Source organism: Sphaeramia orbicularis, chromosome 18 (genome assembly GCF_902148855.1).
Source record: "Sphaeramia orbicularis chromosome 18, fSphaOr1.1, whole genome shotgun sequence".
Taxonomy (NCBI): domain Eukaryota; kingdom Metazoa; phylum Chordata; class Actinopteri; order Kurtiformes; family Apogonidae; genus Sphaeramia; species Sphaeramia orbicularis.
The window spans coordinates 28,706,444-28,724,044 of record NC_043974.1 but is presented as its reverse complement, the minus strand read 5'-3'; the positions used below and the strand labels follow the sequence as shown (position 1 = coordinate 28,724,044).

At 38.9% G+C, this 17,601-nt stretch overlaps 1 protein-coding gene across 3 annotated transcripts; it reads left to right on the top strand.

The window, feature by feature from the left end:
* The first annotated feature begins 641 nt into the window (after nt 1-641).
* Nucleotides 642-17,599, top strand: sec24d (SEC24 homolog D, COPII coat complex component). 3 transcript variants are annotated; one of them, XM_030162139.1, is made up of 24 exons: nt 642-736; nt 2,208-2,413; nt 2,626-2,716; nt 2,891-3,027; nt 3,156-3,443; nt 3,474-3,590; nt 3,882-4,006; nt 4,393-4,504; nt 4,765-4,892; nt 6,882-7,020; nt 7,138-7,253; nt 8,327-8,451; nt 10,030-10,221; nt 10,524-10,617; nt 11,333-11,449; nt 12,049-12,219; nt 12,649-12,745; nt 12,843-12,988; nt 13,081-13,219; nt 13,811-13,929; nt 14,051-14,230; nt 14,814-15,005; nt 16,031-16,120; nt 16,316-17,599. In XM_030162139.1, exons 2-24 carry the CDS (start codon nt 2,263-2,265, stop codon nt 16,454-16,456), a joined length of 3,207 nt encoding a protein of 1,068 aa, XP_030017999.1. In that variant the 5' UTR covers nt 642-736; nt 2,208-2,262; the 3' UTR covers nt 16,457-17,599. The 3 variants fall into 3 exon arrangements, with proteins under 3 accessions (XP_030017999.1, XP_030017997.1, XP_030017998.1); XM_030162137.1 differs by having other exon boundaries at nt 3,156-3,590; nt 16,316-16,456; XM_030162138.1 differs by lacking the exon at nt 642-736 and having other exon boundaries at nt 2,263-2,413; nt 3,156-3,590.
* Nucleotides 17,600-17,601: the final 2 nt, after the last annotated feature.

The following is a 17,601-nucleotide window of genomic DNA, read 5'->3' as shown; positions in this document are numbered from 1 at the left end:
AGTGTTGATCCTTTTAATTTGTTTTACATTTTATACAAACAACTCGTTATCATACTTTAAAATCATTTTCTGGTGATTCTTGTGCCCTGAAACACCCCAGGGACATGACTTCCTCTGTGTTATCTACTATAATCCTTTAACCTCAGCAAATAAATAATGCCTTGCTAGTAAATTTAAGACAATCTCATTTATTTTCCATATTCCTTTTCATTTCATAGGAGAAGTAAACCTGTCCATTTAGGCCTAGATGATGAAAAGCTTGGATTCACAAAAAAAACGCTTCCATCCCCTGTGCTGACGTGTATGCGCTCTGTGTATTTCACGCATGCGTACAGCGATTGAGACGCTAACAGTGATGTAAAGCTAAATAGGAAACACAACGCTTAAACCGGAAGTAGAGGCGTATGCTATCTAAAATAAAAGCATTAGTAAATGTTATAAAATCGACAACTCCACATATGGCAGAGGTAATTGTTATTTTAAAAATTAAAATATTAATTTACAACTTATTCATGGTGTTTTATTCACCTTTCTACTGTTTGCTAGAAGTTATTCGGCGTTAATGATTTTACTTTGAAGACCACTACCGGAAATTAAGTTACATTTCTAATGAAGTCGACGGTAGTGACTTTCGTCGGTGAGCAGCGTAGCGACCGGTGCTTCAGTGGAGTTTGACGTGGCACTCTGCTTCCACTGAGAGCAGTACACAGAAAGGAGGACTCTTCCCAATATTCAGGTAAATACCAATAACTCCACATTTGCATATATAACCACTTCTAATATAGCACTGCAGAGCAGAGGAGTCCACAGCTGAATGTACCGTTACTTGACATGAATGTGTTTGTGTCGCGGAGGAAAACTTTGTAGTAATTTCCGTGTAGCTAGCAAGATGTTTTCTGTCAGTATGTAATAAACACAAAAACGACACGTTGTATTGTGATGATAGTGGGCGCTTTACACACTGAGATGTTACAAATAGGAAGAATATTGTACCACAAAGACGACAACATCGTGTCCATCCAGGTGAAAATAGACAGGGATGCTCAGCTTTTTAGCCATCATAACGGTCTTTGACGTGGCAATCCTCGGAAGTGGCATTTACTGTGAACTATTAGCAAGGAAGACGACTGAAAATTACAACCTTTATGTGTTTTTTTTTTTTTTTTTAATTATTATTTAATAGAAAACGTGCTCCAATAATTTCCTAAAACGGATATTCGTGATGTTGTCATTACGCAGCTGTTATCTTGACGCAGCTGAACTTAATAAGATAATCAACTTTTACTTATCGTTACATTGGTGCCACTTTAGAACTCTTTTTTTCTACTATAAATTAAAACTTTAAGTGTGAAAAAAGCATGACAGACTTGGTAAATGTTTGATTTAAGTAGCTTTAGAGGCCTGTGTGACCAGTGGTGAAAGAATGACTAATGACAAATAACTATTGTCAGTAAAATATACTTAAAATGTGAAAAAGTAAAATGATCTAATCAATGTTTATTTATTATACGATTAGGTTTTTTTATATTATTATTTTACTGCTTCATTCAGTGTTTAAAGTTGAGCTCATTTTAAGCTATTCATATAGCCTAGTGTTTGTAGTTTATCTGTAGCTGTGCATCATATTATATAAGATCATCGCATGTTTGTAGATATTTGACATCTGAGAGCAATCAATCAGTCACTAAAGAAAGTCAAGTCAGCTATATAACAGTGCATTTTCCAACACATGAGGGTGGCATGTGTGAAGAGGGTTTTGAAGGAACATTTCATTCATTAATTTATCACAAACTGGAGATATTTAGTTTTCACTTGATCAGGAATAGGATGGAAAATTGAAATCTGAAAAATAAGTTGCTATTAAAGCAGTAGAAAAACATACACTGTCCCTTGTGGTGTAGGAGAAACACTGTAGATTTACACTGAGGAGCAGCACTTGGGTAAAACTGTCACTAGTGGCAAAATAGACAGGAACACGTCATGTCGTCACTTGAAGATAATATTTCTAAAGATAATCCTGTGTTATCTCCCTACAAGGAAAGTCAAAGGTCCATGTTACAAGACTTGGTGATTGGATGAGGTCAAGTATCAGGCGCTGTGTTGTAAATATACTAGATTAATTAAAGAGATTCCAATAGGTGTGGCTGAACAGCATTTTTATTATGTATTATATACGAGCTTTAGATTGCATCTTCTTCGTCTTACAGGTTGTCATACTTATCCATCTTGGCATGAGAAGACAGTAAGAGCCATCCCATCAAAATGAGTCAACAGGGTTATGTGGCTGCACCCCCATACTCTCAGGCCCAGCCAGGGATGGGGGGCTACCAAGGTGGATTTGGACCTGGTACTACACAGCCCCTCTATGGGCACTATGGTGGACCGCCTCAAGCATTTAATGCTCCACCAACAGGTGAAGTACTTCCATTCAGATTACTTTCATTTTCATGCTGTGTTCCTGCCACCTGAGGGTGTGTATTTTAGCTTCATAATGAATGAGCTCAATGTAAAATGAAGGGTTCTCAAAAGACTTACTGCATCTGAATCTGGTGACTCATTACTACATTGTATTTAATTCTGTCAAGACTAGAAATGTAACATCTGATATGACTGAACTCACTGCAGGTATGATGAAATCAACAGCTGCTGGTTTGCCTCCACCTCCAGTATCCAGTCATTACAGTCAAAATGTCCATAATGGTGATCATCCACAAAGGTAGAATTGTTTTTCCTCAGCAGCATCTGTTCAGTGTGTGACTAATGTTCTCTGAAATAGAAAAACAACATGAAAAGTGTTGCAGTGTTGTATAGATCCTTCCTTAATGTAATATTATAACTCTCATATCTCATCTTCAGACCATACCTTACTGGTTATATGGTAACTTTTCAGGTACGCTGCTCCACCAGCTGCCTCTGCTGCTTATGGACAACCTCCACAGTCGTCATACAACAGCATGATACCTCAGGCCCCGCCCACAGCACAGCAGGTCACCAATCAAATGAGTGCTATGAACTTGGGCAACTATGGTAAGTTTGTCTTTTTTTGTTCTGTTGATGATACCAAACTCATATACAGGTTTAGCATACATAGCAGCCTACTTTGATCAATAAGTTGATTATGAGTGTGTTAAATTATTTATTTCTTCTTTGTGCAGCTCCTAGACCCATGCATCCTCCAACAAGTACCGTACCTCAACAACATTTCCAGGCACCTCCTCCCCCAGCAATGGGCCAGCCACAGATGCCCCCGTCACCACAATCACCTCAAATGCCTCCACAGATGTCTCCTCCTCAGTCACCTCCAGCAAGCATGCCCATGGCAGGTCCACCGATGCCGGGTTCTCCCATTGCTGGCCAGCCGATGGCAGGTCCTCCGATGGCAGGTCCACCAATGGCTGGCCAGCAGATGGCAGGTCCACCAATGGCTGGCCAGCAGATGGCAGGTCCTCCAATGGCTGGCCAGCAGATGGCAGGTCCTCCAATGGCAGGCATGGGGAGACCCTTTCCTGGACCACCTCCTCCAGGTGCTGGAGGTTTTCAGCAGCCTGCTCCTGGAGCTGCAGGTCCAACAGGATACCCACAGCAACCAGGTAAGTCACTTTGTAAACAAACAAACAAACAAACAAAAGACCAGCTCACATATTTTTTTTTTTTTTACTTAAGTTCTCTTGGGTACTCACTGGAATTCTTAATAAAAAGTTAAACCTGAGAACACAGATCCTGCAGTTGGAGAAATCCCCTGAACCAAAGACATTTCCTTGTACTAGTAACATAAATTCAGAATTTAATTAAACAAAACAGAGCTATACACACAATTCTGTATGTTAAAATGTAGTTAGTAAATCCCCTGTGATAGGCATTAAATCCTGTTTTATTGTCAGGTCAGTTTGGGGGACAACACATGGCTGGACCCCAGCCAGGCATGCCAGGTGCCTTCCCCTCAGGACCAGGGGCGATGGCTGGCCCACCTCAAAAGAAACTGGACCCTGACTCTATCCCCAGCATAGTAAGTAGCCTAATCCTCCTGGGACTGCATACTTTCACATACTACAATACTACTTAAAGTATGCCATCACACATTTTATGGCATGAATAAGCAGCTTATTATAAGTGTCTCATAAGTATCTGGTTAAGGCATGTACATTCCACTCCTCCTTCATCAACATATTCTTATTAACTGATTGTATAGATTAGATGTTTGGGCAAGTGCATGTTCATATAAAGTCAAAAAGAAAAAGTCTATGATTACACACAAGTGGTTTTCAAAACAATTGTAACAAAATTACAATAATTGTGTTATAATGTTATTTGACTGCCTGTATAACCAAAATTAACTTTTTAAACTGTTTTAGCCTCCTGGATTTACTGTAATGCTTCACTTCTCTGTTTTAGACTCAAGTCATAGAGGATGACAAAGTAAAACAAGGAGGACAGGTCTTCACCACAAACATTAGAGGACAGGTTCCACCTCTGGTCACCACAGACTTCACAGTGCAGGACCAAGGTAGCCCAATTTAAGCGAATAGCATTTAAAATGTACGTTAAACCCTTTAATGTAATAATTCTCACTAAATTGTCATACTTGGAAAATATATTACAGTATAATACATTTCTATTTTTTAATAACTAATAGTCTTTTGCTGAAAAGGTGTACACTCCCATAGAAACATTGGTTTTCTGATAATGATAAAATAAAAACAATGATACTAGGAATGTGTTTCATCATAATACCAATGCTGTCAATTCTCTTTTCATTCCTCCCAGGCAATGCCAGTCCCAGATTCATAAGATGCACCACTTACTCACTACCGTGCACCGCCGATCTGGCTAAACAGTGCCAAGTGCCCCTGGCTGCCATCATCAAACCATTTGCCAATTTGCCAAAGAATGAGGTAAGCCACATTTTTTGTTACAACTTAAAGCCAGTTACCCCACCGAAAGAGAAAGGTTTAAATTAAAACTAATAATAATAATAATAATACCTGGTGAGCTTAAAAAGCAAAGGGCCAACACATAGGTTTGAAATGTGCAATTTTCTGTGAAGTTGCAGGGACTTGCAGAGCACAAAAAATGCTGACATACTGAGTAGCAGTATTTCCCACATTGTTAAGAATTATTTATGGGGGTCAGCATTTTATATCCGCGCATTCATCATCTGAATAGGTCAGATGTGGACTGTCTGGTTATGTTTTGATTACTTTCACTTTCACTTTGTTTACACATGAATGCATCACAAATATTTGAACCAATTTGCACTTTCAAAGTTTTAAAGCAGACCTGTAAAAAGGACAAACAAGATAAACCAAAAGCATTTCTCTTTCTGGAGTGTTGTATACAATATTCCCCTAACATCCCAGAAGGGTCTGAAGAATCTCAGAGCATAGGGCAGCATTTTTATGCAACAGCATCATTAAAATAAAAGTATTGCACAGAGGGATGTGTTTGTCTCATATGTTATGCAATTTAGTGGTTAGCTTAGATATGACTGCATTGTCATGTTTATGCTTCCCAACAGCCACGGTCCCTTTAGGGAGGATAGTGGTATTCATAATTGTCTTGTGTTTTTAAGTTTTGTTTAGCATAGATGGGAAATCTATAGCCTACTGGACAACAAGCAAAGTGAGTTGTCATTTAGTAACTGTCTACAAGTACTGCAAAAGTTCCATTGTCCCATGAATGACCTCATTTTGGATCATGTGTGGTCCAAGAATCCTGTGTTAGATATTTTCCCTCCCCTCTCACCCTGTCCCAGGCACCAATAAGCCTTTTTAGGCAATGTTAGCTTTCTCTCTATTTGTCTTAAAGCTAATTAGCTAATGTCAGATCAGCAGGGACCACTGAAGAAGAAAGGGAGGTTATTCGAAGACAATCAAACCCAAGTGTATCTGCCCAATCCATTTCACCCACTTCCGCTACAATTATACAAAATGGCAAACCATAATCAGTGAAACAAATGTCTAGATATTAAAAGAAAAGAAAAACCTTCTCTTTTGTGCAGAGATGCAAAATGCATTGTGTCACACTCCAACAGTTGTTGTTCACTGGGTAAACTGTCCTCAGATGTTGTAAACACTTTTACTCTTCACCTTGTCCAATTTAGATGAAGTGTTCTAATAATAAACCGCCTGGCTCCCTTGTCTTCAGTTGGTTTATAGATGTCCAACCAAACATTGCTCATTTACGGTGGTGCTTGAAGTTTGTGAACCCTTTAGATTTTCTTTTTTTCCACAAATTGTCATGAAAGTCCTAAAACCAGTGAAATGAACACAGTTAAATAAAACAAAACATTCAACTTATGTGTTCATTATGGAAAATAATCCAATCATGAATATTTTAGTGTTTGGTTGAGTTGAAGCGTATGTGTGTGGTTTGTTGAATTTGATTGCTTTTGTCCAGTTTTAGTACTTCTGAGTGTGTATATATATATAGATATAGATATAGATATAGATAGAGATAGAGATAGAGATAGAGATAGAGATAGATAGATAGATAGATAGATAGATAGATAGATAGATAGATAGATAGATAGATAGATATCATGTTTTGGATAATGTTTCTGCAGAAAACTGGGACATTTTGAAGGGTTCATAAACTTTCAAGCACCTCTGATTGTGTCAGACTTTTCAGGATTTGTTCAATGTACATATTTGGTTATAAGGCAGTGTCCATTACCCATAGGCCAACTTCTATCCTCAGTAACAGTGCTTTGGTAAAATACACAATTTTTACATTCCATAACACAAAAAAGGTGCTGTATATAAGAGCCCTGGTATCCCTGATGCTTCACATAGATAAGTGTTTGTTTATATGGAGACAAAAAGAATGAATTAGATTACACCATCGAAAACCTGACCACGGTGTTCTGTTTTTCTGTATTCTAGACTTCTCTTTATGTTGTGAACCATGGTGAGACAGGACCCATCCGCTGCAACCGATGCAAAGCCTACATGTGTCCATTTATGCAGTTTATCGATGGTGGTCGACGCTATCAATGTGGTTTCTGCAACTGCGTCAATGAAGGTATTAACCAAACTGACTCACTAAAAATGGACTCTACATTTGAACAAAGCAGATACATCCCTTTCATTTCCTAAACAGTTCTTTAAATTTATTTTTATTTTTTTCCTCTTCCCAAAGTGCCCGTGTTTTATTTCCAGCACCTCGACCACATGGGACGGAGGGTGGACTTCTATGAGAGGCCTGAGCTGTCGTTGGGGTCCTACGAGTGTCTAGCTACCCTGGACTATTGTAAGGTACGGGACATGTATTTAATTTAGGTTTACTGCTAATTATTACTATCTAATCCAAATAGATTCAATTGATCAAAAGAGCAGAGTACCTTTTATGAGGTGTAACAGCACTGATCCAGTCTGTGATCTAACATTTTCTGTTGACATAAGTGGTTGTGGAATCTGGTATGCCTCAGTAATATGGAACAAGTGATTCTCAGCTGCAGGATTATATTTGCTGATTTCTCTGAAGGACGATTTGGTAGCCACCGCGCATAATTCAGTATGTGTTAATTACATCAAAGCTTACTGCAAGACAGAAACACTAAAAATGAACAAATTCCACAATAAATGGCACCGTTTATGGATTTTTTTGAGACAATGCAATTCACTTCCTTTTTTTCCCCTTTTGATTTACTATTATTTGTTTATTCTTATGTTTATGTGGCCAGTCTAATTATTTTACACAGACTATGTTTTAGTGTTCTTTTCATTGTATTGTTTGTCAGGTTTCATTGTTATTTATTCTTAAAAATATGCAAATCTAAATCTAATGGTGTAAACAAACATAGTTAATGTTGACATCAGTGTGCCCTGGTATATGTAAATACCTTTGTTCCTCTTGTATACACATCAATAAAAAAAAATATGAAGTAGAAAAACAATAAACAGACACTAATGCCAGTCATCGTTATGCCCCCATTGCTGCTGTGACTGTTGAGCACAACATTAGAGGACAGAGAGATATGGCAAAGCTGAGTCAGTGGCCTACTTTTGCTCTGTTTATTAGAATGTATAAACAGCCTCTACAGACCAGCCATTAAACAAAAGCTTGCAAGGTACGTTTCTTGTCAGGGGTTGTAACTGTGGCAACATAACAGTGCCAGTGCCAAGGCATCCCTCCTAACATGCATTCACTTGCTGTGTTAGGGGGCATTCTGTTCAGGAATGTTTCACTGCCTCAGTATTTGAAGATGCTCCAGCAATGCCATGTTATATACAGAGGAGTTGGACTTTGAAGTTTAAATTCAGTCAATTTGGGTCTAAATAGATGCTCTGATTTCACCTCATTGTTCCACCTGCTGCCTTTTCCTCAGAATAATAAGGCTCCGAATCCTCCTGCCTACATCTTCATGATTGATGTGTCCTATAACAACATCAAGAGCGGACTGGTCAAGCTGATTTGTGATGAGTTGAAGACTCTGCTGGAGAAGTTGCCCAGGTACACACGACGAAACAAAAAACACATCTAATCATACTGCAAAGACAGGAATAAAATATGCAACATGTGGTACATACAGTACAAACTTTTAGAGCATATAGTTTGACCTTCTTCTTCTACTAGGCATCAGCACTTTTCTGAAGATCAGTTTAAAATGTAAATCTTGTTGCTTTTAATAAACAACTAGTTTATCCTTAGCCAAAAAAAAAGACTTCCATAAGCATAAAAATAAGCTAAGTGTTTGTTCGCATCAGCTAAATATTTTTGCACAATGTTAGCAGATGGTTGTTATCCGCAAGGTGGGCTATTAAGACGGCCAAAAAATTGAAATGTGATGAAGCAGGATTTCGTCTTTGAAAAACATTCAACATTCACCAAAGAGAAAATATAACGATTTGTTGTACATGTGGCTTTGGTTTTATGGGACTGTTATTCTGAGAGTTTTTGATTCTCTGGAAGGAGAGGATGATTCACTTCACCTGGGTACAAAAAATAGCTTTCTTTTCTTCTCCTCACTTCATTAGTGCCAGAAGCAATTTATTCATTTCAGCCTGCTGACATTACATCACCCTTTAAAGCACTTAGCTGGGGTTTATTTCAGATAAACCCATTTATCAGCTGTGTTTGAATCTTTTCTTTGTCCTGCTGTTAAATCAAGATAACGCTCGAGCTAATCTGAAGATGTAGACTTTTTGGGACGAAGAGATCTCAAGTAGACTGTTGTATAATGTATAATCCTAAGGCCTCATGTCAACTGCAACTTGACTAATAACTTGTCTTTTTCGAAAGGGTTTCAATGTAAATGTTTTAAGGCATCATGACATGTTTTTGAGTGGGTCTGCATGATATAAGAAGAGAGACATGTAAATAAATGACTGGACGCTTTTGATGTATGGGTTTGGTTCAACCTGACCAGCAGCTCCACATCCCACTTCATAGTGTTCTGGTAAATGTCGGTGATATTAAAGCCTTATTTTGAATCATAGCTCTTTGTAAAAACAAGGCACATCATAAGACTTCACTTGTAGCGGTGTATTCTTTACCTGACAGAAGATTTGAGAAAAAGCTGAACAAGTGAAATGAAGACAAAAGTTAACGTGACTGCTCAGTAGAAACATGATTGTTTCTCTTAACAGCAAACACTGATTTGGGTTGTTAACCTTGAACTGTTACGGCCTTCCTTTTTTAGCTCCCTGCTTTCACAAAGACACACACAGACTCACACTAGTAAACACTTCCATATGTGATGTTAATCCACTGTTGGGAGTAGTCCCGCTTATGTGGCCCTATATGGCCCTTCTAAAAGAAAAGATAGTCTATTAAAGTGATGTCCATCCCAAAGATAGAACAGACTCTTATGTTTTGTTTTTATTCACATGAGAAAAGTGCCAGATTTAGCCTGGCTGCTTTGCGTCACGATGTTAATAGAACACAGTTTTTTTGTTGTTTTTTTGTTTTTTTTTGCAAGCTGACACAAAGTAAGATCTTAGCCATGACTGCAGATTGACAGCGGATTGTTGTAAACAGGGCAACTCCGCCATCTTAGAGTTAATGTTTTTTTTCTCTATCCTTTACCAGAGAGGAAGGTGCAGAGAGCTCAGCCATAAAGGTCGGCTTTGTCACTTACAACAAAGTTCTACACTTCTACAATGTAAAGAGCGCTTTGGCCCAGCCTCAGATGATGGTGGTTTCTGACACAGCCGAGATGTTTGTGCCCTTGCTCGACGGTTTCCTCGTCAACTACCAGGACTCAAAGGCTGTTATCTACAAGTAAGATTCAGCTTCAGTGAAAAGAGATGCTTGTTTTTCTTTAACATACCATGATGCAAATGATGTGATTCTCTGGGGTTTAATCTGACTGAACCAAAGACAAGCAACAGAAAACAAGCTAAATCTTATCTGATTATCTTCTCATCTCATAGTGATTATCAGTCAGAAATCTGGCCCACAGTTATGATCTGGTCTTTTGGAGCTGTTTATAAATGGGAACACAAAAAACCCCAACTTAACTAGTGATTGCTGCCTTGTCAAGTCCTGGCAGTCATTTATAATCCAGTGTATTTCTTCTTTAGCCTCCTGGACCAGATCCCTGACATGTTTGCAGACACGAATGAAAGTGAAACGGTCTTTGCCCCCGTCATCCAGGCCGGTGTGGAAGCACTAAAGGTTAGCCACATGGTGACATCTGTCAACAACTGGGACAATGCTGGCCTAGAATAACCTTCCTCAGTCGTTTAGGTTCTGTACTTCTGACAAATTAACACAAACAGCTTCTGGATTGGGTGAAATATGGATTTAAGTTCTAGAAACTGAAATTGTGAATCCAAGCAAAAGAAAAAATATATAGCCAGATTCTTTCAGTTTGTCAGAATATCAGATATTACTTAAGCCAACTTCATTATGGACTTCTGAACTCACTCAACTCCCCATTCCACAGGAGTTTCTTTTTTCTCTTCCCGATATGTTTGTGTTTACTTTCATGTCCAGTGAGCTTTGTCAGTGTTATGAGGTCAGTGTTTTGGCACACACTAAAGGAAAAGTTCACAGGCTGCATTTAATTGGAAGCAGTTCTTATGTTACACAACAGCAGAGATTTGGTCAGTTATTTATTTCTTCTACTTATGGTCATATTTTTTGGATTTTGGTCTTGCTTACGTTGCATCTTTATCTCATTTTATTGCGTTTACTTTGCAACACAGATGAGTGCTGTGAAAACAACATTGATTATCATCATGAGAACATTTGCAAGATATGAGTTTTGAAAATGGTGACTTCAATCGCAATGCGAAACTAGAAACAACATGCAAAACGTTTCGTATTAGAAAAGAATACATTACACACCTTAGTGAAGTCTGTATTTCTTCTCATTCGTCCCCTCCAGGCAGCAGAATGCAGTGGAAAACTTTTCATCTTTCAGTCGTCCATGCCCACTGCTGAGGCCCCTGGCAAACTGAAGAACAGGGACGACAAAAAGCTCATCAATACCGATAAGGAGAAAGTGAGTGAACTTTGTGTTTCCTGTAGCTGTACGTGCAAGTTATTCACAACTCTAAATTTAGAATCATGTCTGTTGTAGATGAAGGAAAAGATGGAAGGACTGGAATTAATATCCTTGCACTAAGGAGAAACATTTGAAGTCAGTTTTAAATGTTTGTGTCAAGTTTGTTGCAAAAAGGCATTTTAAATACATGCTTTTAAAAAATTGTAATTCAGTTTTTTTTTCTCAAGTTTTTTTTATTGAATTTTTATATTGTAACAATCATAACTGTACAATTGAATGTACTTAAAATATAACAAGTCCCAGCCCTGATGCACCTCATACTCTAACACATATAAACACACACATCACACAAATGAATACATAAAATAAAATTAATTGAAATAAAAAATAAATAAGAAAAATATATAAAAAATAAATAATATATACATATCCTTAGTTACAATGAGAAAATGTTTGTGTCCATCTTTTTAATATATGATAAGACAGGCTGCCACATTGCATAGAATAGTTCAGTTTTTAAACTAAAATACTGAATTTCTGTACGTGAGTGTAACGGGTGTTGACTTAGAGAAATAAAATGTGTGTTTTCTCCACAGACCCTGTTCCAGCCTCAGAAAGGTGTGTACGAGCAGCTGGTGAAGGACTGTGTAGCATCAGGCTGCTGTGTGGATCTCTTCCTCTTTCCCAGTCAGTATGTGGACTTGGCAACCATGGCCAATGTGCCCTGTCACACCGGTGGCTCCGTCTACAAGTATAACAACTTCCAGGTGCGGATACAGCAGGCACATGAGTACATCTGAAGGCCGAACTTAAAGGATACAGACAGTGTGACGAACTGCTTTTCATGGTTGCCACATTTAGAACATTAATGCCAGGGGAGCTGCAAGCCAGTTGTATCTACATAATGACTTTGGCATAGTTCCAACACCCTAATTCAGAACTGTCCCACAGGAATGATGTGACAAGCTTGAGAAAAGGCTCCAAACTGAAGATATTAATCCATTAGTACTATGTTATCATTTAATACAAAACAGGATCTGTCACAAAAAGATAAAGTATACTGTGGCTCTATGAATGTTAAATCATCTACTTAACTCTAGTACTGAATTATCTGGAATGGAGACAAAATACAAAACACTGCCCTCTGCTGGTTTATTCTTGACACAAGGCGTATAATTATGTACTTTTGTTGTCAGGTGGAGACAGATGGGGAACATTTCCTAAGAGACCTGAGGAAAGACATACAGAAAAATATCGGATTTGATGCCATTATGCGTGTTCGTACCAGTACAGGTAAGGAATCTTTCACAACGACTTTGTTAATGTCCAACAGATCTTGCAAATTACAAAAGAACCTGTTGGATTTTGTTGTCCGTCTGTGCGATTGCAGGCTTCAGAGCGACAGAATTCTTCGGTGGCATCTACATGAACAACACCACAGACATAGAGATGGCAGCTGTAGATTGTGACAAAGCTGTTACCGTGGAGTTCAAACATGATGATGCGCTCAGTGAGGAAACCGGGGCAATGATGCAAGTATGTGTCTTTTACAATGTAGCTTACTAAACAAAGCATTCAGTACTGCTAGTATATTGAGTTGTTACTTATCTCGGCTCTTTGTTTCCCAGTGTGCCTTGCTGTACACAACTATCAGTGGACAACGGCGTCTGCGCATTCACAATCTCAGTCTGAACTGCAGCTCGCAACTGTTGGACCTGTACAAGAGCTGCGAGACTGACTCACTCATCAACTTCTTTGCCAAATCAGGTAATTATTTCATCCACAGTTATAGCTTCATTTTGTCTGGTATACTTCACTAAAATATGGGAACAAATTTGGCCAGAGAGACAACAGCACTGTATTTAACTCAAACCCCAAATGCAGATATTAAAATCCCTGTGATCTTTAAGTCATTCAGTATTTTCAGAGGGAGTCATCTCATGCAGTCAGCGCTCATTATTTTAGGGTGTATGTGTCCTGTTGATGTACTACAGTATCATCCTGACCTTTGCCACAGCAACCCCATGCATCACTTCATAATCTACTAATGCTCGCTGATTTATGTGTAGAAGAAAGAAGAATGACTTGTGGAAATGTCCAACACATGTTTCACATAAACTACAGATGACACAGTGTCTGTTGACAGCCTTAAGTACATTTGTAACACTGACCTTTACTTCCCCTTTCACTGATCCTGCTTCTCTTCAGCTACCACTTGCACTCCTTCCCAAGCAGATTTTTTTTTTTTTTTTTCATTTTTCATCCCTTTTGTGCGACTCCCTAAATGTTCTTGGGTTCCTCTGTGCTCCTCCTCCCCCTCGTTTGCCCTCTAATGAACTTTTTCTCATCCACACTCAGCTTACCGTGCCATACTGAACCAGCCTATAAAGAATGTGAGGGAGATCCTCATCAACCAGACGGCACATATGCTGGCGTGCTACAGGAAGAACTGTGCCAGCCCCTCTGCTGCCAGTCAGGTCAGTCAGCACCGCACCTGGGATCAAATGTAGAAATGTGTTGACCTGTTGAGGCTCGACATGGCTAACATCATTCACTGTAGGCGTGACATCCCTGAACATCATTTTTATGTGTGTGTAGCTGATCCTGCCTGACGCTATGAAGGTCTTCCCAGTCTACATGAACAGCTTGATGAAAACTGCTCCCTTGGTGGGCAACACGGAGCTCTCAACAGACGACAGAGCCCATCAGAGGCTGTCAGTCACAGCCATGGGTGTTGAAGACACCCAGCTGTTGCTCTATCCACGCCTCATCCCACTGGTGAAGACAAATGCACACACTGACTAGTCACATAGGAGTCATAAACTGTACTAATTATGTTTTGGCTTTAAGTGAACAAGCTGCAGAACAATTTTACTGATTTACAAAGTCTAAGTGTACTTTTTCCTTTTGGATATATATAGTCGTGGAAAAAAAATATTAGACCACCCTTGTTTTCTTCGGTTTCTTGTTCATTTTAATGCCTGGTACAACTAAAGGTACATTTGTTTGGACAAATATAATGATAACAAAAATAGCTCATAAGAGTTTAATTTAAGAGCTAATATCTAGCCATTTTCCATGATTTTTTTGATAACCAAAATGACTTTAGTTCTTACATCAATAGCTATGGCATTGTACTGCCAAAAACAGTGCTTTTAGGCATTCCATGTTTTCTTTTCTGTCTGTTTTAGTCACATGATACACACAGGAGTTAGTACTTGATTGCATAACCATTGCTTTTGATGGTCTAATAATTTTTTCCGCAACTCTATTTATAGCTGAATCCTTGGTGTGAATGAAAGCAAAATGACTGAGTTACCCTCCTGTACTGTGGTAATTCTAATAGCTCTACTCTTTGCAGCATAACATGGACGTTGGCAGCGAAGCTCTGCCCGCTCCAGTACGTTGCTCTGAGGAGCGTCTGACTGACGCCGGCATGTTTCTGCTGGAGAACGGACACTCACTGTTTCTGTGGTTGGGCCAAGCATGTTCACCTGACCTCATCCAGAGCATCTTTAACCTGCCCTCCCTCGCCCACCTGCAAGGAAACATGGTTAGTCTTTCTTTTTGACATCGCTGAATATATGTACAGGTGCAAAATATTATACTTTCATTGGAGAAAAAAATCCAAATAATCTGTTTACATGCCTAATAATATGTTCCCTAATTAAGAACAGTTTCTCAGAGTTTCATTTTAGTTATTTGCACACTGAAAAACTTTTTCATTCACTTTTTATTCAAATTTTTACATTATTTATTTCACAAAAACAGTAGGGTACCACAAAGTAAGGGTAAATTACATCCTTAATCATCCAAAGAAATTCTGAAGAAGATAGCATCCTCTTCCTCTTTGATATAGTCCAATTTTTCCATTAAAAGAAAAACAAAAACAAGTCTGCCCCTATCCATTGCCAAGGCTGTGAGGTTTAGGGTTCTAACATTTACTGGTAATAAAGGAAATTTTTACGAGTCATTACTAAATACATTCTCTGATTTCACCAAGATAAAGGAGCTTAGCAGTGTGGGGAATTTCATGCCCTAGGATCTTCTTTAAACCAGACCTATAACCCTAAAATGTTTGAACTTTTAGGCATGTCCAAAACAAACAGGGTTGACTGTCATATGTGGTCACATTGTGCCAACTCATCCGCTTTCAGAATATTTGAAAGGGGTTTTTCTCACTCTTGAAATGTGGACTATAATATGGAGTCTGCATCCCTACCAGAGAAGATTGCAGCAGATCTTAACCATGATTAGCAATATGTAAAATGTGTTACATACACATCTGAAGAATCCTTATTTAATCAGAATAATTTCTGAATTGGAAAATGCTCCATTTTATTTATGTGATGTGTCAAATCCAGAATAGTGTCATATTTGGAATAATAATTGAATGGTGATGTGCATTTAAACATCATCACTATGTTTTGTAAATGAGAAGAAAATCACTAGTGCTGATATTTACTGCTATGGAACCATTTCAAAACAAAAGCCTGCATTTTACTTACTGCGTTATGAACATATTTAACCAATCCTAGTAATGTCTTCAGACTCAAACAACCCGACTGTGTTTTTCAGGCTGCCCTGCCAGAACTGGATAACCCATTGTCTAAGAAAGTTCAATCCATCATCAGCGGTCTTCTGGAAAAGAGGCCGAACTCCATGAAAGTAAGATACGGATCACCAACACAAATTAAAATCAACTGCTGTTAAGATAAGATTCTGTCTCCCCCTGGTGGAGCTAGTTAGCAAGTACAGGACAAGGCTACGTCACGTTATGTTTTATTGCAGTTTTCCCCACATACTACAGCTAGTAAAGACAGTGTGTCTAATGAAGAATGTCTGATTTCCTGTGTTTTTTAGCTCCAGATCGTGAGGCAGCGGGACAAACCAGAGATATTATTCCGTCAGTTCCTGGTGGAGGATAAGGGTCTGTACGCCGGGGCTTCCTACATGGACTTCCTTTGCTACGTCCACCGGGAGATCAGGCAGCTGCTCACCTAACCCTCAAACCTAGGCCTCGGTGTCTTCTTCCTGACCCGGGGGGAGGGGGAGGGGCACGGCATCCAACGGACAATGCACAAACCTCACAGGGTCAGTCTCACTAGGCTCCTTTTTGATTCTTCACGTTTCAGCCGCATTTAGGAAGGACCAAGGAACTTTTTAGCGTTTTCCAAAGTCAGACGAGGGAACGAGGAACCAGGGAAAGCCTTCTGAGATTCAGCCTCGAGTGTCCAAAGCTGCCTTTCTATAACATACCTTTGCCATGTTTAAGTTTAGATGATAGATACATGGAATACAGTGTGAACTTCAAATAACCACTTGTCACTTGAGGACTTGCCAGTTCAATCTGGACGAATGAAATGGAGAGAGTGCATCCTTGCGTAACACAGCCAGTGTTTCCCGCACACATATTCTGCCCGCGGGCTTAAATGACATTAGCGTCTGAGGCTGAAATGTGTTTTGGCAAAGCAATACAACATAAATCTCCCACTGTGCATTCAATTAAGTTAAGTGTTTTGTTTTTTTTTTTTATTTCACTTTGTAGATGTGCAGTCTGGATAAGCGGTTATTTGTGGGTCATACTGTATATGTTCTTTCTAAAACTCAATAAAGGGACTTTCTCTATGAAGACTTAAGGAAACAGTCTCAGTGACCAGTCTTAATAAAAAACAAATGTAATCATATTGAGGATTTCACAAAGGTTTTCTACATTTCACACTTTGGTTGTCCAGACTCGGTTTAAATGTGTCTATACGTCTTGTGTAAATTTATAAAGTGTATCCGCAGTGCTGGGTAATTGGCAACAGAGGAGTAATGATTCTCAAACAAAAGTCAGTGTTTTTGCCAAGAGAGTAAACTAGCCCCGGGCAAAATAATCAGATTTTTTGTCCATGTACGGCAGGGGTTTGATCCTCACAATGACGCAGAAAATGCTTTTTTTTTTTTTTTTTTTTGGAGGTTATGATTAAAGGAACACAGCTGTGTCGCTCTACTTAGAAAACGAGGACCGACTCTAGTCTTGGTGAAGAATGTTGCCATAAATTAAACACTTGTGTCTCTGCAGTGACTTAAGGGATAGTTATTTAAATGCATATTATGAGAGATTTACAATAGCAGTGAACTAATGATAGTTTAGGGGCCAAATA

Coding starts and splice junctions, on each gene's coding strand:
- sec24d (XM_030162138.1), top strand. CDS start 2,263: ATGAGTCAACAGGGTTATGTGGCTGCACCCCCATACTCTCAGGCCCAG. Junction 4,505..4,764: donor CTTCACAGTGCAGGACCAAG/GTAGCCCAATTT, acceptor CATTCCTCCCAG/GCAATGCCAGTCCCAGATTC. Junction 4,893..6,881: donor CCAATTTGCCAAAGAATGAG/GTAAGCCACATT, acceptor TCTGTATTCTAG/ACTTCTCTTTATGTTGTGAA.